Here is a 19,000-nt window from a genome sequence, read left to right on the forward strand (position 1 = left end):
ATTGTGCTAGGTGCTGTACAAAAGACAGAACAAATGTGATAAGATTATCATGCATCTTTCACCTCCTCACGAGCACATGCTCCCTTAGCATTTACTTTAACATTCCAAAGCCTGGGAAAGCTTCTAACAACTATTTTTTTCTTTTTTTAAATTCAAATCTTTCCTCTTTCTCCTCATAAATGTGCAATTTCCACCCAATCTACCCCCGCTCAAGGCCCAGACTGGTTAAGATTCAGTTTGGGGCAAGAAGCAGCTTTTCTACATGTTGGGACTTGCATCCAATATCTCATGGCCCTGTAGGCCTCTGAACAGAAGCATTATACCAAGAGAAGGGAAGAGTCTCTGTTTCCCAGCAGGAGTCAGCTTTCACTTCTACCCTGTAAGACCCTGATGTAATGGTCCTTAAAACTGCAACATTTTTAGGTCTAGATAAGCAACTTCAGCTAATTTTACAGGTTCTTATGGCTCGCCGAGCTGTGCATTTAGACTCATGGTAATTAATGCACTTGACTTTACAGATAGAGGGATACAAAAAATAGTCTCAGTGCAAGTTTCAAAAGCTCTCCAAAATATTCCCACAATATTTTTCTATAATACGTATGGCATCTACAGAACAGGAAACAGTGTGCTACAAAAGGTTTTCCGGACACTAGTTTGAGATGACCTACACAGCTCACTCATGGCTTTGTCATTGTAATTGCAGTAATGCAGCCCTTACAAAATCATGCTGCTCAAACCTTTACTTATCCCACCCCCCTCGCATAGTCCATATGTTTATATACATATGCGCACTCATATGCTACCACCAAAAGCACAACAAATTGCCACTGTCTTCTAAGGTCACCAAAAGCTCAGTGATTTGATGACTTTACAGCCTTAGTAATAATTTACTTTTGGTAGGAGCAAGGAGAGAAAATTTCAGCCTCCAGTCACTGATGTGTAAGATCATACCAACAATTAGAGGCTCATCATATTTCTACAGTAGGATAGAAAATTGACTGCCCTCTGTTCCCACTGTGTTTCTTCTAATTCTAATTCTGTACTGCACTTAGATACTATGGAGACAGGTGCTTTAGAACTGCTGATAGATTAGAAAAACAGATGTCAATCTGTGTGACACATCATAGGCAAAATGCCAAGATGCAATTACTTTTCAACATGTATATTGGCACTCCACAGGTATAAAAGCATACTTTAAAACAGTCAGTCATTGTGTTATGTATCTCAAATACCTATGGCTAAGAATTCTAGTTCAGCCTTTGGATGTATTTCATAGCTGTACAAAGCTGAAGGAATATTGATGACTAGTTGTTAAAAATGAGTATGTTGGATCAAGGGGGGAAATGCACATTACTGATGTGCGAGAAAAATAATTTTGACTCTCTTGAACAGTTAAAGAAATTAGGCTGGACTGCTGTCTCAATTACTGTCATTCTATGGGCAATTTAATAACTGATCTCTATATAAAAAATAGACATTAACATTTTTATTTTTCCTTCTTATAGAGGATTATTAGCACTTTGTATTCCCAATGGTTACTGCTTAAAACCAAGAATATCTGGAAGTTGGGCTCTGCCTATTCTGGACCAGACATGCTGCATATCTCTTCCCCCCACCTCCACCCCCTCCACAGTAATATAGCATCATTTGTGATTATAGCTGAAAGATGTTATCTAAAAATCAGCTGTTCAATAATTTAGACACATAGCCTCTTCCTGTGTATTGATTCATTATTCATGCAAATACTCAAAAACGTTTTCCCTGTCCAATCATGCCACGTTTTTAATTGCAAGTCATTGCAGTGATACTGTGTTTTTCAGTGACAAAGTAATAGAGATATCTACTAGTATAATCCTCTCTAAGTATGTTTGTACAGTAATGCCTTTTGTACGCAGTTTTACAACACAAACCCTACTTTCTACAGTAATAAGTTAGGAGAAGTTAGGCATCTGCAGTATCTGAATAAGATCACATCAGGTTTCCCCAACACCCTTATCATGTTTTGAAGAATTTAATATTCAAACCTTTCAATACCAAGACAAAATATATTTCATGACAAATGCTTTACTTCTAATACCTGGACACCTGGCTTGTGTCAGAAAAAATGATACCTAACATCAAATGAGATCTGAGGCAACACAAAGATTAGATCACACTTCATTGCAATAGCTCTTGCTTGTCTACTACCAAGTTGCATTATTCCCATTCTGCTTCCTTATACAATGAAAATGCTGAATATTCAGTTTAGGTTTCCCCAGCAGCTTTTTATTCTACTCTAAAAATATTTACCTAACACATTCTTACCAGGCAAAGTGAAGAAAATTCAGCCATCTGTCTCCACATCACAACAACAGGTATGAGAAAGAGTAGATTATTCCATGTACCAAAAATAAATTTAGTATTAGGAATTCTGATACTTTAAAGCACTGACCTGCTGTTGTCAATTTTGCATGCTGGTGTCATGCATTCAAGTATATTAGAACAGTGATTGACAATAAAACATAACACAAATAATTTAAAGGTACTGAATTCATCTAAGAGTCTTACATAGTACAGGTACATGCTCTCAGCTGAGAAAAATGGTTTGTGCTACTATACTATTCTCTTGCCTTTATGACTTCATTAGTTCTGAATGATCATTAAAATATTTAAAATGGCTTGCTGGAAACAACTACAATGCATATATATATATATACACACACACACACACACACACACACACATATGAATCCTTACCTGGGAACCCCCCTTGTACCATTGCTGTACCAGCATGTACTTCAAGAGATCTGCATTCCTGACAAACATTCAATGCTGTAAGCAGCTCAAATCCTCATCATACACAGATTCAGTGCTCGTCTTTCTTCCAACGACCTTGGGCCTATTTTTCTGAGAATTTTCTCTCCTTAAGGGCAAACTGTCCGTCTCTTTCTATTATGAGATGCAATCAGTTACGCTAATTTCAAGCTACCCACAAGCTAACAGTTACATCTGTCAGCAGATTAAAGCTGCCTATAAAAGTACGCAGGGAGAAGCAAATCTCTGGTTTCCCACAGCTGACCCACTGATGCTCTACGGCTGCTGTTTGTTGCACTGGCTTACCCTGCTAGCATTAAAAATGACATCTCTATCCCAAGAAACAAGTCTATTTAAAACATAACCATTTATGTTTTTCACAGCTAGTTGCAGTTAATATTGTGTTTAATGAGCCACTCTTACTGCAGAGAGAGAGAGAAATAGTTAATGGCATTAATTATATCTGTGCATCCTTTTAGTGCAAATTACAAGGGTTATCAGTGAACTTTTGCTAATCTAAGTGACTTGAACAAATGTATCATCTTATAATTTTCTATTACTAAACGGTGTTCTTGCATCATTTTTATGTGTCAGACACAAAACTATCTTACCATTACTAGCATGCAAAAATTTTCAACTTCATCAGTGATTGTATTTTATCACCACTCTTAAACAAGCAGTATTGGTTTTATTGTAATGTGAATACTTGAACTGAAACGTTAAAGAGATGTTAAATTTCTCATTTTGGTCATTTAAAAATGGTTACAAGTTTTACAGGTTTATAACTGCGGTTTCTAAATGTAGTCATGTTAGGAATTTCCTATTCATTCTTTACTCCAAATGGTGACGCTTTCTCTTGAGTAATTCAGTTATTTTGTATCACCATTAATTCACTCATTTTTAACATAATCTAACCTTTCTTTGTAATATATATGCACAACACACACAGAGAAACCATCTGTTCAGTGGATTATACGCATGTACATAGTAAAATTCCAGACACAAATGTTTCCAGTTACAATGTTACCAGTAATTCTTTGAGAATGTAATTTCAATATTGCAGCACTACACCAGATTAAGAAAGTTTATGTGTATGATTCATAAACGTAAGAGAAAAACACAACAAGGGCACTGACATCAGGGTCTGTATCCTCATGTGGTACAAAGGCTTGCAAGGACGCTCTAAATTATAAAGCAGTGCCTCTCTGGTCCTTTTATTAGGGGTGAGCTAGAAACCTACGTATTTAGCTAATTACAAGTCTGAATAAGAATAGAAAGAGAAGATTAGCAGTGTAGAGACACATTAAATAAGGATTAACATGCAGCTCAAAAATGAAAGTCAGTTTTATTTGTGTAATCCTGGGTATTTTGCATTATCTAGGAAGACACACAAAGCTGAATACACTTGTTAGTATATTTACCAAAATTAACATTGTAAATATTAGAAATTGTTAATGCCTCAGCTTTTCATAAAGGTTTATATACTTATTTTTGCCTGGTCATATCTTTACACTCTTTGAAACCCTCATTGCTATTTGCTGTTGATTGTAGTGACATCTATTGGAGAGGCCGTGTTTGACTGCAAAAGCTTCTTCATCTTTGTCTCTGAGAAAACATTTCTATATTTTGCAGCAGCAATGAAAATCATAGAGTCATAGGACTGGAAGGGACCTCGAGAGGTCATCTACTCCAGTCCCCTGCAAAGTGTGTCACTGTGTTATTTTTCTTGTTTCACAATGCAGCCTCACCCAAAAGGACTTGACAAACTCGAAGAAGTGGGCTGTAGCCCACGAAAGCTTATGCGCTAATAAATTTGTTAGTCTCTAAGGTGCCACAAATACTCCTGTTCTCTAAGCAACCAGATCCCCCAATAGCTTCAATGATTTATCAAAGTCAATTTAATCCTTAACACTTCTGACATTTTTTCAAACACTTACAATTATTCAGTAATCTGACTATTCTAATATTTTTAATGTCATTAATTCATGATATTTATGGCCTTCTTGGTTCCTTTTGTAATTTTATATCTTTGCGCATTAAATGTACAGCATGTTTTTGCAACAAGAACAGGAGTACTGGTGGCACCTTAGAGACTAATAAATTTATTTGAGCATAAGCTTTCGTGGGCTACAGCCCACTTCATCAGATGCATAGAATGGAACATATAGTAAGAAGATATATATGCATACAGGGAACATGAAAAGGTGGAAGTTGCCATATCAACTCTAAGAGGCTAATTAATTAAGATGAGCTATTATCAGCAGGAGAAAAAAAACTTTTGTAGAGATAATCAAGATGGCCCATTTCAGACAGTTGACAAAAAGGTGGGGAAATAGATTCATTTTTAAAGGTGTAGATGTTTGATTTTATGAAAAAAGAATAAGTCATCACATCTCACTAGTTTGGGTATTTCTGGAAACATCAGCTTTAGGGAAGCTTTTGGAGGCTCCAACTGAGATCAGAGCTCCATTGTGCTAGCATCTGTAAAAACATATTCAAAGAGACAGTCCTGCCCTTAAGTGCTCATAACTAACCTAAGGCAAGAATCCTGCAAGGAGCACCATGAAGATAGACCCCTATGCCTTCACTCAGCTCCGCTGACTTCAAATTGTCTAAATAGATAAGGCAAAGGGAAGGAAGTATTATTATACCCTCTTACTGATGGGGAGCTGAGGTGCTGGGAGATTAAGCGACTTGCCCAAATACACAAAGGAAATCTGTGGCAGAGCCAGGAATTGAACTCAAGTATCCTGAGTCCTAGTCTAGAGCTTGAATCACCATAAAACCACTCTTTACAAATCGTTTTTCTTTTACTTTAAAAACCAATGTGAATCAATCAGATCAATTTCATTTTCTAATTAAAAGGGAGAAGTTAATGAAAAATGCCTCTTGAAATGACAGGATTCTGAACTCTTGCCAGAGTTAACGTCTGTCTGGTTTATTCCACTCACTTTGAATTTTTTAATTTTTGTATATTTTTTTTTTTAGGATAAATTATGACCCTCTGCCGTGTGCATATAATTCAATTATAAAGTCAAACAAAATTCCATAGCTCCTAATGCCTATGGAAAACCTTGAGAAAAACTCTACTTACAAACTAATTTTTTTCCCTTTCCACTCCCAACCCCTCATTTTAGTAATAAGCTACAACAAGGTGTGCATTAGTGGTCTATTGGCAAATTCTTAGTGCACATTTCTGGGCTTCAACCACGAAACTAGTACACCAATGCCCACTGATGTATACCCTGCCATGATTTATTGCTAGTGCAAGTGGCTTCATTTTACACCATTTAAAAAAAAAATCTATTTGAAACCCACTGTTCAGAGGGCATGTGGGTTACTAACCTACTCCTCCACCATGGAAAATCATTCCCAAGAGAAGAATAAAAACCCTCCCACACACATTTTCTTTAATATTCTGAAAATAGTCATTAAAACAAACCATTCTGAAGTTTTTATTTCAGGCTGAAGACCATCCTATCTTGCTGTCTTTTATCCTGCATGAACCTGGTTCACTTTCTGAAGCAGACTGTAGATACACTAAATTGGGAATGTCGATCCCAGCTTAAATGTTACAACTGAGAGTGAGGTAAAGGAGTGGTCTGGGGCTACACATTTGCCATGAAACACTTGGTTGGAACCTTGGCCTCATCAGGCAATGCTGGATCCAGAAAGGCAGAAAATCCATTTATCCTAAAACTAGAGAGAGTTAGGAGTGAAATGCTATGCATTTCTTCTCCCTATTACAAACAGCTACAGCACCCCGCAATGCCTTCTTCTATTTTCAGCTGGCCCAGATGCTTCATCCAACCTGACAGATAAGGACCTACGACACTTTTATAAACTTCCAGACTCATTTCTAGTAACATTCTGTACTTGGGATCGAAAGTAGGAACTTTGGAAAAGCTCCTACTGGTTCAACATACAGCAGCTCACCAATTAAGCAACAGAGGCGGACTTAAACACATCACCCTATGCTCCATTTACTATGGCTATAGCTACACTAGGGAGCTTACAGTGGTGCAGCTGCGCCGATGTAAGCTCTCTTGTGTAGCCACTCTAAGCCGACAGCAGAGAGCTCTGCCATTAACTTAATTAATCCAACCACAATGAGCGGCTTTAACTACATCGGCGGGAGAAGGTCTCCCACCGACATAGCGCTGTCCACACCGGCGCTTAGATCAGTCTCACTTATGTAGCTCAGCGGGGTGGCTTATTCACATTCCTAAGGCCTGGTCTACACTACGGGTTTAGGTCGACTTTAGCAGCGTTAAACCGAATTAAGCCTGGACACGTCCACACAACGAGGCCCTTTCTTTCGACTTAAAGGGCCCTTTAAACCGGTTTCTTTACACCACCTCCGACGAGGGGATTAGCGATAAAACCGGCCTTTGCGGGTCGGAATTGGGGTAGTGTGGACGGAATTCGATGTTATTGGCCTCCGGGAGCTATCCCACAGTGCTTCATTGTGACCGCTCTGGACAGCGCTCTCAACTCAGATGCACTGACCAGGTAGACAGGAAAAGACCCGCGAAGGTTTGAATTTCATTTCCTGTTTGCCCAGCGTGGAGAGCACAGGTGACCACGCAGAGCTCATCAGCACAGGTAACCGTCATGGAGTCCTCCCAGGATCGCAAAAGAGCTCCAGCATGGACCGAACGGGAGGTACGAGATCTGCTCGCCATATGGGGAGATGAAGCAGTGATAGCTGAACTCCGTAGCAGTAAAAGAAATGGAAAAGTATTAGAAAAGATCTCCAAGGCCATGAAGGACCGAGGCCATAACAGGGACACACAGCAGTGCCGCGTGAAAATTAAGGAGCTAAGGCAAGCCTACCACAAAGCCAGAGAAGCAAACGGAAGGTCCGGGGCAGAGCCGCAAACTTGCCGCTACTACGCGGAGCTGCATGCGATCCTAGGGGGTGCAGCCACCACTACCCCAACCGTGTGCTATGACTCTCTCACTGGAGAAACACACAGGGAAGACGGTTCGGGGAACGAGGAAGATGACGATGGAGGTACTGTAGGTAGCTCACAGCAGCAAGGAAGCGGAGAAACCGGTTTCCCCAACAGCCAGGATATGTTTGTGACACTGGACCTGGAACCAGTAACCCCCGAACTCACCCAAGACCCTCAGGGCACACAGGAGACCTCTGGTGAGTGTAACTTTGTAAATATTTGTAAACATTACAAAAAAAAGCAAGCAAGTCTGTTAACGTGTATGGGGATGGAGCGGAAATCCTCCAGGGACATCTCCAGAAAGCTCTCCTGGTTGAAATGGGGTGATTTTATTAAGGGGGACATTCAGAGGCGCCCGTTCCTGCTATTCGGACCAGAAATGTTCCCCGCTGTTAACCACGCGGTGGGGGGGAGGGGTGAAGTGATCATCCCAGAGAATCGTGTGTGTGTGTGTGGGGGGGGTGGTTTACTTGTGTTTGTGCCGCATGTTAACCGGGAAACCGCAGCCCCCTCCTTTTACATTGAAACCCCATTTTAAATGGACAACCCAATTCATCCTTGAGATGGGAAATGCGCTGCTGTTTGCAACCTTTCCCGCATGTTAAGAAGGTTAAATAAGCCAAAACACTGTGGCCTACGATGGCTGCCTGCAAGCCGAAATATGCGACCTTGTAATGAAAGAGTGTACCCATTGTTCCCTAAAATGTGTCTTTTTTAACCACCTCTCCCTTCTCCTCCACCAGCTGCAAATGTTTCTCCTTCGCAGAGGCTCGTGAACATTAGAAAGAGAAAACGTAAGACGAGGGACGAGATGTTCACGGAGCTGCAGATGTCCTCCCACGCTGATAGAGCACAGCAGAATGCGTGGAGGCAGTCAATGTCGGAGATGAGAAAAGTCCAACATGAACGAGAGGAGAGGTGGCGGGCTGAAGACGATAGGTGGCGTCAGCTTGCAGACAGACGGCAAGAGGCAATGCTCCGTCTGCTGGAGCATCAAAGTGATATGCTCGAGCGTATGGTTGAGTTGCAGGAAAGGCAGCAGGAGCAGAGACCGCCGCTACAGCCCCTGTGTAACCAACAGCCCTCCTCCCCAAGTTCCATAGCCTCGTCACCCAGACGCCCAAGAACACGGTGGGGGGGCCTCCGTCCACCCAGTCACTCCACCCCAGATGATCGCCCAAGCATCAGAAGGCTGGGCTTCAATAAGAGTTAAAGTTTTAAAATGCAGTGTGTCCTTTTCCATCCCTCCTCCCCCACCCATCCCTGCTACCTTGGCAATTATCCCCCTACCTCTGTAAGGAACTAATAAAGAATGCATGAATGTGAAAAAACAATGACTTTATTGCCTCTGCAAGCGGGAGGGGAGGGGAGGGTGGGGTGGGGTGGTTGGTTTACAGGGAAGTAGAGTGAACCGGGTCGGGGGGGGGGTTGGAGGGTTCATCAAGGAGAAACAAACAGAAGTTTCACACAGTAGCCTGGCCAGTCACAAAACTCGTTTTCAAAGCTTCTCTGATGCGCACCGCGCCCTGCTGTGCTCCTCTAACCGCCCTGGTGTCTGGCTGCGCGTAATCAGCGGCCAGGCGAGTTGCCTCAACCTCCCACCCCGCCATAAATGTCTCCCCCTTACTCTCACAGATATTGTGGAGCGCACAGCAAGCAGCAATAACAATGGGGATATTCTTTTCGCTGAGGTCTGAGCGAGTCAGTAAGCTGCGCCAGCGCGCTTTTAAACGTCCAAATGCACATTCCACCACCATTCGGCACTTGCTCAGCCTGTAGTTGAACAGGTCCTGACTCCTGTCCAGGCTGCCTGTGTATGGCTTCATGAGCCATGGCATTAAGGGGTAGGCTGGGTCCCCAAGGATCACGATAGGCATTTCAACATCCCCAATGGTCACTTTCTGGTCCGGGAAGAAAGTCCCTTCCTCCAGCTTTCGAAACAGAGCAGAGTTCCTGAAGACGCGAGCATCATGTACCTTTCCCGGCCATCCCACGTTGATGTTGGTGAAACGTCCCTTGTGATCCACCAGGGCTTGCAGCAGCATTGAAAAGTACCCCTTGCGGTTTATGTAGTCGGTGGCTTGGTGCTCCGGTGACAAGATAGGGATATGGGTTCCGTCTATGGCCCCGCCACAGTTTGGGAATCCCATTTCAGCAAAACCATCCACTATTGACTGCACGTTGCCCAGAGTCACTACCCTTGCTATCACCAGGTCTTTCATTGCCCTGGCAAATTGGATCACAGCAGCCCCCACAGTAGATTTGCCCACTCCAAATTGATTCCCGACTGACCGGTAGCTGTCTGGCGTTGCAAGCTTCCACAGGGCTATTGCCACTCGCTTCTCAACTGTGAGGGCTGCTCTCATCTTGGTATCCTGGCGTTTCAGGGCAGGGGAAAGCAAGTCACAAAGTTCCATGAAAGTGCCCTTACGCATGCGAAAGTTTCGCAGCCACTGGGAATCGTCCCATACCTGCAGCACGATGCGGTCCCACCAGTCTGTGCTTGTTTCCCGGGCCCAGAATCGGCGTTCCACGGTATCAACCTGCCCAGTAACACCATGATTTCCACATTGCTGGGGCCTGTGCCTTGTGAGAGGTCTATGGCCATGTCAATTTCCTCATCACTCTCGTCGCCGCGCTGCAATCGCCTCCTCGCCTGGTCCGGGTTTCGCCTTGGCATGTTCTGGCTCTGCATGTACTCCAGGACAATGCGCGTGGTGTTCATAGTGCTCATAATTGCCGCGGTGATCTGAGCGGGCTCCATGATCCCAGTGCTAGCTATGGCGCCTGGTCAGAAAAAAGGCGCGAAAGTAGTATCTGATGGACCAGGAGAAGGAGGGCGGGAGGGAGGGAGGGCCGAGTGACGACATGGCGTACAGGTACAGGAACAGGGAGAAACACAAACAACTGTCACACAGAATGGTCCCCCCAAAGATTAAACTGGAAACCCTGGGCTTAGCAGGCCGTTGATTTCACGGAGGAAGGGGAAGCAAATGAACACAGAACAAATCTATTTTTTACATCTTAAGGTGGCAGCCGACGCTGCAGCATGAGTGACAGCCATACCAGTATGACGATGACGGGTACCAATCATAATATGCCATCATCTGCCAAAAGGCAAGGGGCTGCTGCTGTGTAGCAATGCAGCCCCACGTCTGCCAGCCCCACGTCCGCCAGCACCCAGCATCGCCCTCGGCCTCTTCTGGGTGCTTAGCAGACAATATTGGGCAATTGGCAGAAAATAGTATATTATGACTGGTAACCGTCATCATCGAAACAGTAGCATGTCTGCCCAGGTGGCCATGATTGACAGCCATACCAGTACGACGACGACGGGTACCAGTCATAATATACCATCGCCTGCAAGGGGCTGGTGCAATGCAGCACTACGGCTGCCAGCCCCACGGCTATCACTCATGCTACACCGTCTACCGCCAAAAGGCAGTTAGCAGCTGCTGCTGTGTAGCAATGCAGTCCCACGTCTGCCGGCACCCAGAGGACATATGGTGACGGTGAGCTCAGCTGAGCTGAGCGGGCTCCATGCTTGCCGTGGTATGTTGTCTGCACAGGTAACCCAGGTAAAAAGGCGCGAATCTATTGTCTGCCGTTGCTGTGACGAGGGGGGAGGGGCCTGACGACATGTACCCAGAACCGCCCGCGACACTGTTTTGCATCATCCGGGCATTGGGATCTCAACCCAGAATTCAAAGAAAAGGCGCGAACCGCTTCTCGGCTCGAGCTGTGGCGCAAACGTAGTATCTGACGGCCTAGGGGAAGGAGGGAGGGGGGCCGAGTGACGACATGGCGTACAGGCACAGGGAATTAAAATAAAGAACGGTGGCTGTGCATCAGGGAGAGACACAAACAACTGTCACAGACTGGTCCCCCCCAAAGATTAAACTGAAAACCCTGTTGACGGAGGGAGGGGGAAGCAAATGAATACAGAGAAAATCTATTTTTTACATCTTAAGACGACGGTGCAGCGTGACTGATAGCCCTCGGCATCTTTCTGGGTGCTTGGCAGCAAATACTGGGCGGTGTATGACGATGGTCTTCAGGCCTATTGCACGAGCTGCTGCTCAGGGAAGACTCTGCTAACGTGCGATGACCCGACTTGTAATAGGCCGGCTAACAGTCATAATACACCATTTACTGCCAAAAGGCAAGCCCCACGGCTGCCAGCACCCAGATCGCCGATGAAGGCTACCAGTCTACTGCACCGTCTACCGCCAAAAGGCAGTTAGCAGCTGCTGCTGTGTAGCAATGCAGTCCCACGTCTGCCGGCACCCAGAGGACATATGGTGATGGTGAGCTCAGCTGTGCTGAGCGGGCTCCATGTTGTCTGCACAGGTAACCCAGGTAACCCAGATAAAAAGGCGCGAATCTATTGTCTGCCGTTGCTGTGACGGGGGAGGGAGGGGCCTGACGACATGTACCCAGAACCGCCCGCGACACTGTTTTGCATCATCCGGGCATTGGGATCTCAACCCAGAATTCCAAGGGGCGGCAGAGACTGCGGGAACTGTGGGATAGCTGTGGGATAGCTACCCATAGTGCAATGCTCCGGAAGTCGACGCTAGCCTCGTACTGTGGACGCGGTCTGCCGACTAGAGCACCTAGAGCATTTTATTGTGTGGACATACACAATCGGCTGTATACAACCGATTTCAATAAAACCGGCTTCTATAAATTCGAACTAATTTCGTAGTGTAGACATACCCAAAGAGACATAAATTATACCGACATAAGTGGTAATGTAGACATAACCTTAGCTGGTTCCCCAGAGAATAACCAATCAAGATCCTCACCTCCAAAATCTTAATGGGACAGACCCAAAACCATCTTGATGACTGTCTCAGCCTCTGATCAAGGCTTACAACAACAACTGTGCTTGAGAGGTAAAATGGCATTGCTAACAACAAGGATTAAATTTATAAGAGCGGGTCAGAGACCTTCCTCATCAGCAGTCCTATGGCTTTAGAACTTCTATTCACAAGAACAAGACTTAGCCACAGACCTGACCACCTACAGGTCAAAAATCAAAATGCATCTCTTTCCTCTGGCTTTCCCACAAATAAACAAACAAACAAAAATACTCATAACACCACACACAGGAACACACACAAGTACCGGTCCATAGTAAGGGGGAGAGAGTTTTTGTAAGTTTCTCAGTTATTCTGGTGCTGAGTGCAATATAGATAATTCTCAAATCACCTCTCGTTGGTCATCTGAGAGTCACTCCTATTGCGTAATTACTTTCTGTTTATCTAAAGCTAGAGCCACCCGAATAGGTCCTGAACCTCTAGGAAGTGTTGCGGGGCGCTCCTGAACAGACATAGTGTTCCGATTTATAGATGCCTGCACTTCCATGCTGATCAAAGCATAAATCAATGTGAAATATCTGTAGAAATTATAGCATTTGGGGATTAAGGGTGCTATACAAAATAAATCACCTTTCAAGGAGCCCATTGTGACAGACCTGATGCTCCTTTTGTTCCACCCAAGCCTCTTAATTACCCACTTTCTGCATAACTTTCTCTCACTCCCTCAGGCTCTTCACGGAAAACCTTCATTAAAATCATGCTTCTGCCCTAAAATCCTTAAACCGTAATTCCAATAATAATTCCCCTGCGTTTTTTTTTTTTAAAGAAAGATATAATGCCAGCACTGTGATGTATAATCTAGACTGCAAGCTTTTTGGGGTGGGGTCTGAGTACTGATGGTTCTCAAACTGATCTGTACAGCTGCGGCTGTCACAATGCTGAAGCATCTTATCTGCCTTCAAGCAGCGACACTCCCCTGCAAATTGTAGGTCAGCTTAGATCTTGTTCATTGCTTTTTGACCAACTAAACTAAAAACGACTCAAGCACCTTTCCGCACTCCGGCAAAGAGGGAAGCTCGAGGGTTGCAGTTGGAAGGGCAAGAGCTTCCACCTTAAAAAGATCAGTCTACAGTAAAGAGAAGTTTGAGACCAGCTCTCCACATCCTATGGAGCACTACTCATGCTGACGGAAATTAATCCATGCACAGTACTTGTAATAACAATGTCACTGCTATGTAGCACTATCACACAGACCGATTATAGTCCATAAAAATACAATGCGCTTCTTAGATAAATGCGGTACTACTTACCCTCTGTATAAAAATCCTCCTTCTCCACAGCATCCTCCTCTGACTGGAGTCTTTTGGGTGCTTTATAAGGAGGTGGCAACTTCATCGGAGGTGGTGCCCCCACTTTTCTCTGATGGATTAAAAACAAAATAAAGAGGTTTCAAACATTTTGCCACGTACCTACAAATTACTTCTCTTTCTTCTCCACACACTAAAAGGCTACCCATGTACGTACATACTCTTCAGTTTAATACAGTTTTTTAAAAATAATGCACTTTCACTCCTTTTTTTTTTCCCCAAGAAATTTTACAAATGAAAAATATTTTAAGAGACTCTGAAGATAAAAAGAAATGAAAGAAAATAATAATATGAAATGGACTGCACATTTATTTACTGGAACAATACTGGTATTTCATTGTACACCTACTTAGTGGAGTACAACAAACATGTGACCATTAATGAAGGGGTTAAAAACAGAACATTAAATATTATTCCAGCATGGATTTTAAACCCTTTGTTCATCTTCCATTACCATTTCCTGCTGCAGTTTAAAATAAAAAACACTTTTAGCAAGCAAAATCAGAATTAAGCCTCTTATAGCTCCTACAAGTAAAATATGACACCATATTTCATCTACATTTTTGTACCAATTAAAATATCATTTGAATTATAACTTACAGTAAAATTCTATTACCTCACATAAATAAAGACAGTTCCTATAATGATGCATATAGCGACGCATATCAGGTATAAAAAGAGGACTCTGGAATCTAATGAAAACGGGAGCTGAAACATCCAAGCAACTGTTTTTATAGGTTCAAAATAACTGGAGCATGCTTTAGGTTAGCTACATGATTTCACTAAATTATGTTCAATTACATCCCCTACAATCACACCACTAATAGCAGGATGCACTTTAGCAAGTGAACAGTGAGTACAGTAGGCCATTAGAGCAACAAAAATGCCTGTGATGAATTTTTTTTTTTTTTTTTAATCGCTGGGAATTACCATTTGGGAATCAAACATCAGATCTGAAATAATATTTTCCATTGCATAGAACGAAAACAGGACCTGCACATAGATTCATAAAATATTTTTAATCTAAATTTATGTTAAAATATTCTAATCATTAATACGCAACGGAATCTGAATACAAAATTGTAGGAGTTAATACAATATCGTCTGTCCGTTTAAAAATTATTACAGCGGAGTGCTGCACTGAGGCCAGCAAAAGACTAATAAATCAAGTGAATTCCACCAATTTGTAGTAAGGGGGTCTAATGAGAGGATCTTAAGAAAGCAACAGTTTTTTCCCCAAAAGTACCCAACAAAAGAAAGCTCGCACACACGCACACATACACAAACTCTAACTAAAATAAAAACATGACAAGAGGCCCAGCAAGTGCCACTCATTTTTTGTATTCTAAATTCTTTAATAAGTAGAGTTGGAGAACTTGCACCGCACATTTCCAACTGCCTGTGACAAATCAGAACCATTAATACTTTAGAGTCCACTTATTAGCCTTTTTTATTCTTTACAATTCTTTTTTCAGCACTTTCAAGATCAATATTAAAGCTCCTCGGAGCCCCAGGTAAGCAAGGTGCCCTCTGTTTTCCTATTCTATTAAACTTACAGAACCTTTAAAAGGATAGTAATGGTTTTTATAGCCAAAGCAGATCTTTACTGGCCAGGGCTCTAAAAAGCCTAACATAAGTTTGTTCCATCACTTCCTGATTTTTTTGTAAATATCGTCATGTAGAGTCTGATCCAAAGCACGCTGAGGTCAACTGGAATTTTTTTTAATTGAGTTCAGTGGGCTTTGGATCAGGTCCTCCAAAAGAGAGCATTTTGCCAATTCACGGACGTCAACATACTCAATACAAAAATGTAAATAAAACTTCAACCTCTTGCCTGTAGATTCCATTATTCACTAGAGTTGTGTGAAAGATTCAATTCCTGATATTCAAGAAAATGAAAGTCTATTTTCAAAAGGCAAACAAACAGCCCCTATCCCCTTGGTTTCCTGTAAAAGTGGTAAGATTTCATCCTGGAGCACTTCAGACAAGTTCAGGAATTTGCCCAGAGAAAGGAACAGAACATTTGTTGGGAAGAGTCAGCAAAATGAGTATGGGACCTACCTGATTTTCTGTGGGGCTGGAGGATCTAGCTGGCAGTTCCTATATTTAAAGAAAGATTTTAACGAAGTTAAAATAGCTTTAACCTGGTGTATCCTCTGATTTTATATGCCACAAAGCCACCCTATTTCCTCAAATCCTACTCCAAACTCACTTCTTTCTAGCAATGGTTCGTACTCCTATTTCAACCGAATAAAATTAAGTTTGCTACTCCTTACATCTTGACCCAAAGTGGGATTTCAGAAAAGCTTGACAATGGGCCTCAATAATTTTTTAAAAAGAGACAACATTAATGGTAGTTACATGGCACAAGCCCAAAATGCTGCAGCAGATAGAATGACAGAAATGTTTCTAAATTAGACAGACTTTCAAACATGAATAAGAAAAAGCATCTCCATTTGGCATCCATTGCTATTTTGATTGTTGCAAGTTTAAATAATTTGGATTTTTTAGAATAGCAGAATTAGACTGCAAATTCTTTTTGGGCCAGAGTTGTCCGATTTTTCACTTTTGTATAGCACCTGATCTTAATTGTAAAGCAAATACTACAATTCAGGATTGTAGACACTGGGATTTTGTTGATCAGGTATTTCATCTTGTCCCGACAATGGGACTTCTTATGTGCATGCCTTGATTCAAAACCCTCTGAAATGAGTGGGAGTCTCTAAATTAAATTGGGTGGGCTTTGGATTAAGGCACACACACTATTTGTACTTTACCTCAGCAACAGCAAAGCTTAACATAATAACAGAAGTCACTAACTGCATTTTTTCCATTTTATGAACAGTCAGGGATCATGTCTAACTTAACAGAGCAGCTTCTACCAGCAGGTTCCTACAAGGTAATTTAAACATTGACTTCTGAAGAAATTCCTCATGAGATTCCCACTTGTCTTGAACAGTGTCCTCAGACCACACTTGGTATTTCATTTGCATCAGGGGCATATTTATAGGTTGCAGAATAAGGAAGTTTCTATTCCAGGCATGGATTTGTAGTATCTATCCGATCGATATGCCTCAAAGACAATAAATGAAATTCTTTTAAAACTATTCTTAGAACCAAAACCTTCCCATGTGCCACTCTCCTCAATGCCTCATTTGCTGACAAGCTCCTCACCAGGACTCATGTATTGTATACTTTATCAGTTCTTAACCCAATCTCTCTCACCCTCTCTCATACATCATCTGCTCACACTGGTACAAGGATCACCTCTGTGAAGTCAAGATTTTCTGCCCGGGTCTACAAGCTGGTGCTCATCGTCCACTGCCATATATGGAAAACTCATTTCCCACATAGTAATGAAAAAGGGGCCTTCTCCAAATTCACCTCTCCATGACAGCTTTCTGCCTTGTTTTCAAAGTGTTTCGTAAAACTGAAACTGCCTGCCTCCAGGAATGGGATGTACCAGCTGGCTATCATTAGCCAGAAAATCTCACATCTCACTCTCTTCACTTCCTACTTGTTCTCAGGAAATTATTCCCAGAGGCTCTTATTTTAGTCCTCTTCTCCATCACTTCACCCTGGATCATCTCATTGCTTCAACCCTGGATATAATTTTTACACAAATGACATGTACATTTATGCCCTGTCTAACTCTCACTTCCTCCTGATAATCAGTTCCTTGCTTTCGCATAACATCCTGCTACTCTAAAGCTTCTAAGAGCTAAGTCCTCCCCCCAGAGTAAAAAAATTCTTTATTTTCCATGCCTGCGATAACTCTCCTTAATTTTGCTCCTGAGGTCAGAAGCAGTGGTGTCAGCCTTGACCCTGAAATTTTCTTTCATTTCACGCCTCCTTTATCTGTACATTCACCTCCAGAACACTGGCCAAATTAGACTTCGTTTTGAAACTGCCACTACTGAAATCCTTATTTCATGCCTTAATCACTCAGTTAACTACCACTATTCTGTCCTTTATGTAGCCTCTAAACTTCAGGGAATTCAGAATACCTCAGCTAGACCATTCTCACGCTTCAGGCTATGAGATCATCACTCTTAATCTCTGTCACTTTCACTGGCTTCCTTCCTCTTCTTCTTCCAGTTTAAAAGTTTCTGTCCCGGTTTTCAATTCAACTCCACCCTATACCCTCGTGCCCCCAGATCTCTTTGACCACCAGCCACTTGCTAAACACCTCCAGTGTTGGTCGCCTTTTTTTCCTCTTTCACACATCTCTCCCTGAACTGGGTGATGCTGTTTTACTTGTGCTGTATATACCCCTCTTCTTTTCTCTGCCAAATCCCTACTTCTCTTTTCCTTCATCCCCAGAAAGGCCCAGTCATCCCTCACTCAGGTCACACAAGACTTTTTTCTTTTCCCTTCTGTTTGTTGCTCCCAGGTTCCCAGTCTCTCCCCCAGTATCCCTCTTCCCACAAGATCTCCCAGAAACTTGCCCCAGAATGGCTCCCTTTGCTCTAGCTCCCCTCCAAGATCCCACTTGCTTCTCAAGGGCCTCCCATCTGCCCTCTTTGCTCCGGCTTTCCGACTCTCCCCAACCAAGTGCTCCTTTGGCCTCTGCCTCTCCCTAGACTCGGTTACCAGGCACCTCCCACTGAGCCTTTTGTTACTTGATGTAACAGACAAGAATACAAAACTTCAAACCCCTTCAAAAGAGTTGAGTTACAGTGATCTGCCATTTCCTTCGTAGGAGAAAAATAATTGTCTGAACCTTTATAAAGTGACTAAACTGAATGCAGTTTGTGCAACCACTTCCAGAAAACACACAATAATCTGGACTTTATTAAGAAAACGACACACCAGCAGGATATGAAAGACAGCACAGTGCACAATTCTACACCTGCTCTGTCTGCAAGGCTTGATCCAAAATCCACTGAAGCAGGGGCAGCGGATAGCATAGGCCAGGGAAGGCTAAGCCTTCCTTGGCCTCTGATGTGGCCCCACCCACACTTTGACCCCCCCGACCTGAGGCTCGATGATCAGCCAGTGGCCAGGGCCTGGGCTGGGGCTCAGGCCGGCCCAGAGGTCAGGCCAGCTGGGACAGCTC

The 19,000-nt window shown here is 42.9% G+C and overlaps 1 protein-coding gene across 5 annotated transcripts in view; it reads right to left on the reverse strand.

Moving 5' to 3' along the window:
- The window catches only part of PATJ (PATJ crumbs cell polarity complex component), a 214,023-nt gene that overhangs the window by 96,548 nt on the left and 98,475 nt on the right, over window positions 1-19,000 (reverse strand). For all 5 annotated transcript variants that reach the window (XM_034778751.1, XM_034778749.1, XM_034778750.1 and 2 more), the window contains 2 exons: window positions 16,003-16,041; window positions 13,885-13,993 (listed from right to left, as the gene is read on the reverse strand). In XM_034778751.1, the coding sequence (XP_034634642.1) occupies window positions 13,885-13,993; window positions 16,003-16,041 (148 nt within the window). The remainder of the gene's footprint in view (window positions 1-13,884; window positions 13,994-16,002; window positions 16,042-19,000) is intronic.

This window comes from Trachemys scripta, chromosome 8 (assembly GCF_013100865.1).
Source record: "Trachemys scripta elegans isolate TJP31775 chromosome 8, CAS_Tse_1.0, whole genome shotgun sequence".
Classification (NCBI taxonomy): domain Eukaryota; kingdom Metazoa; phylum Chordata; order Testudines; family Emydidae; genus Trachemys; species Trachemys scripta.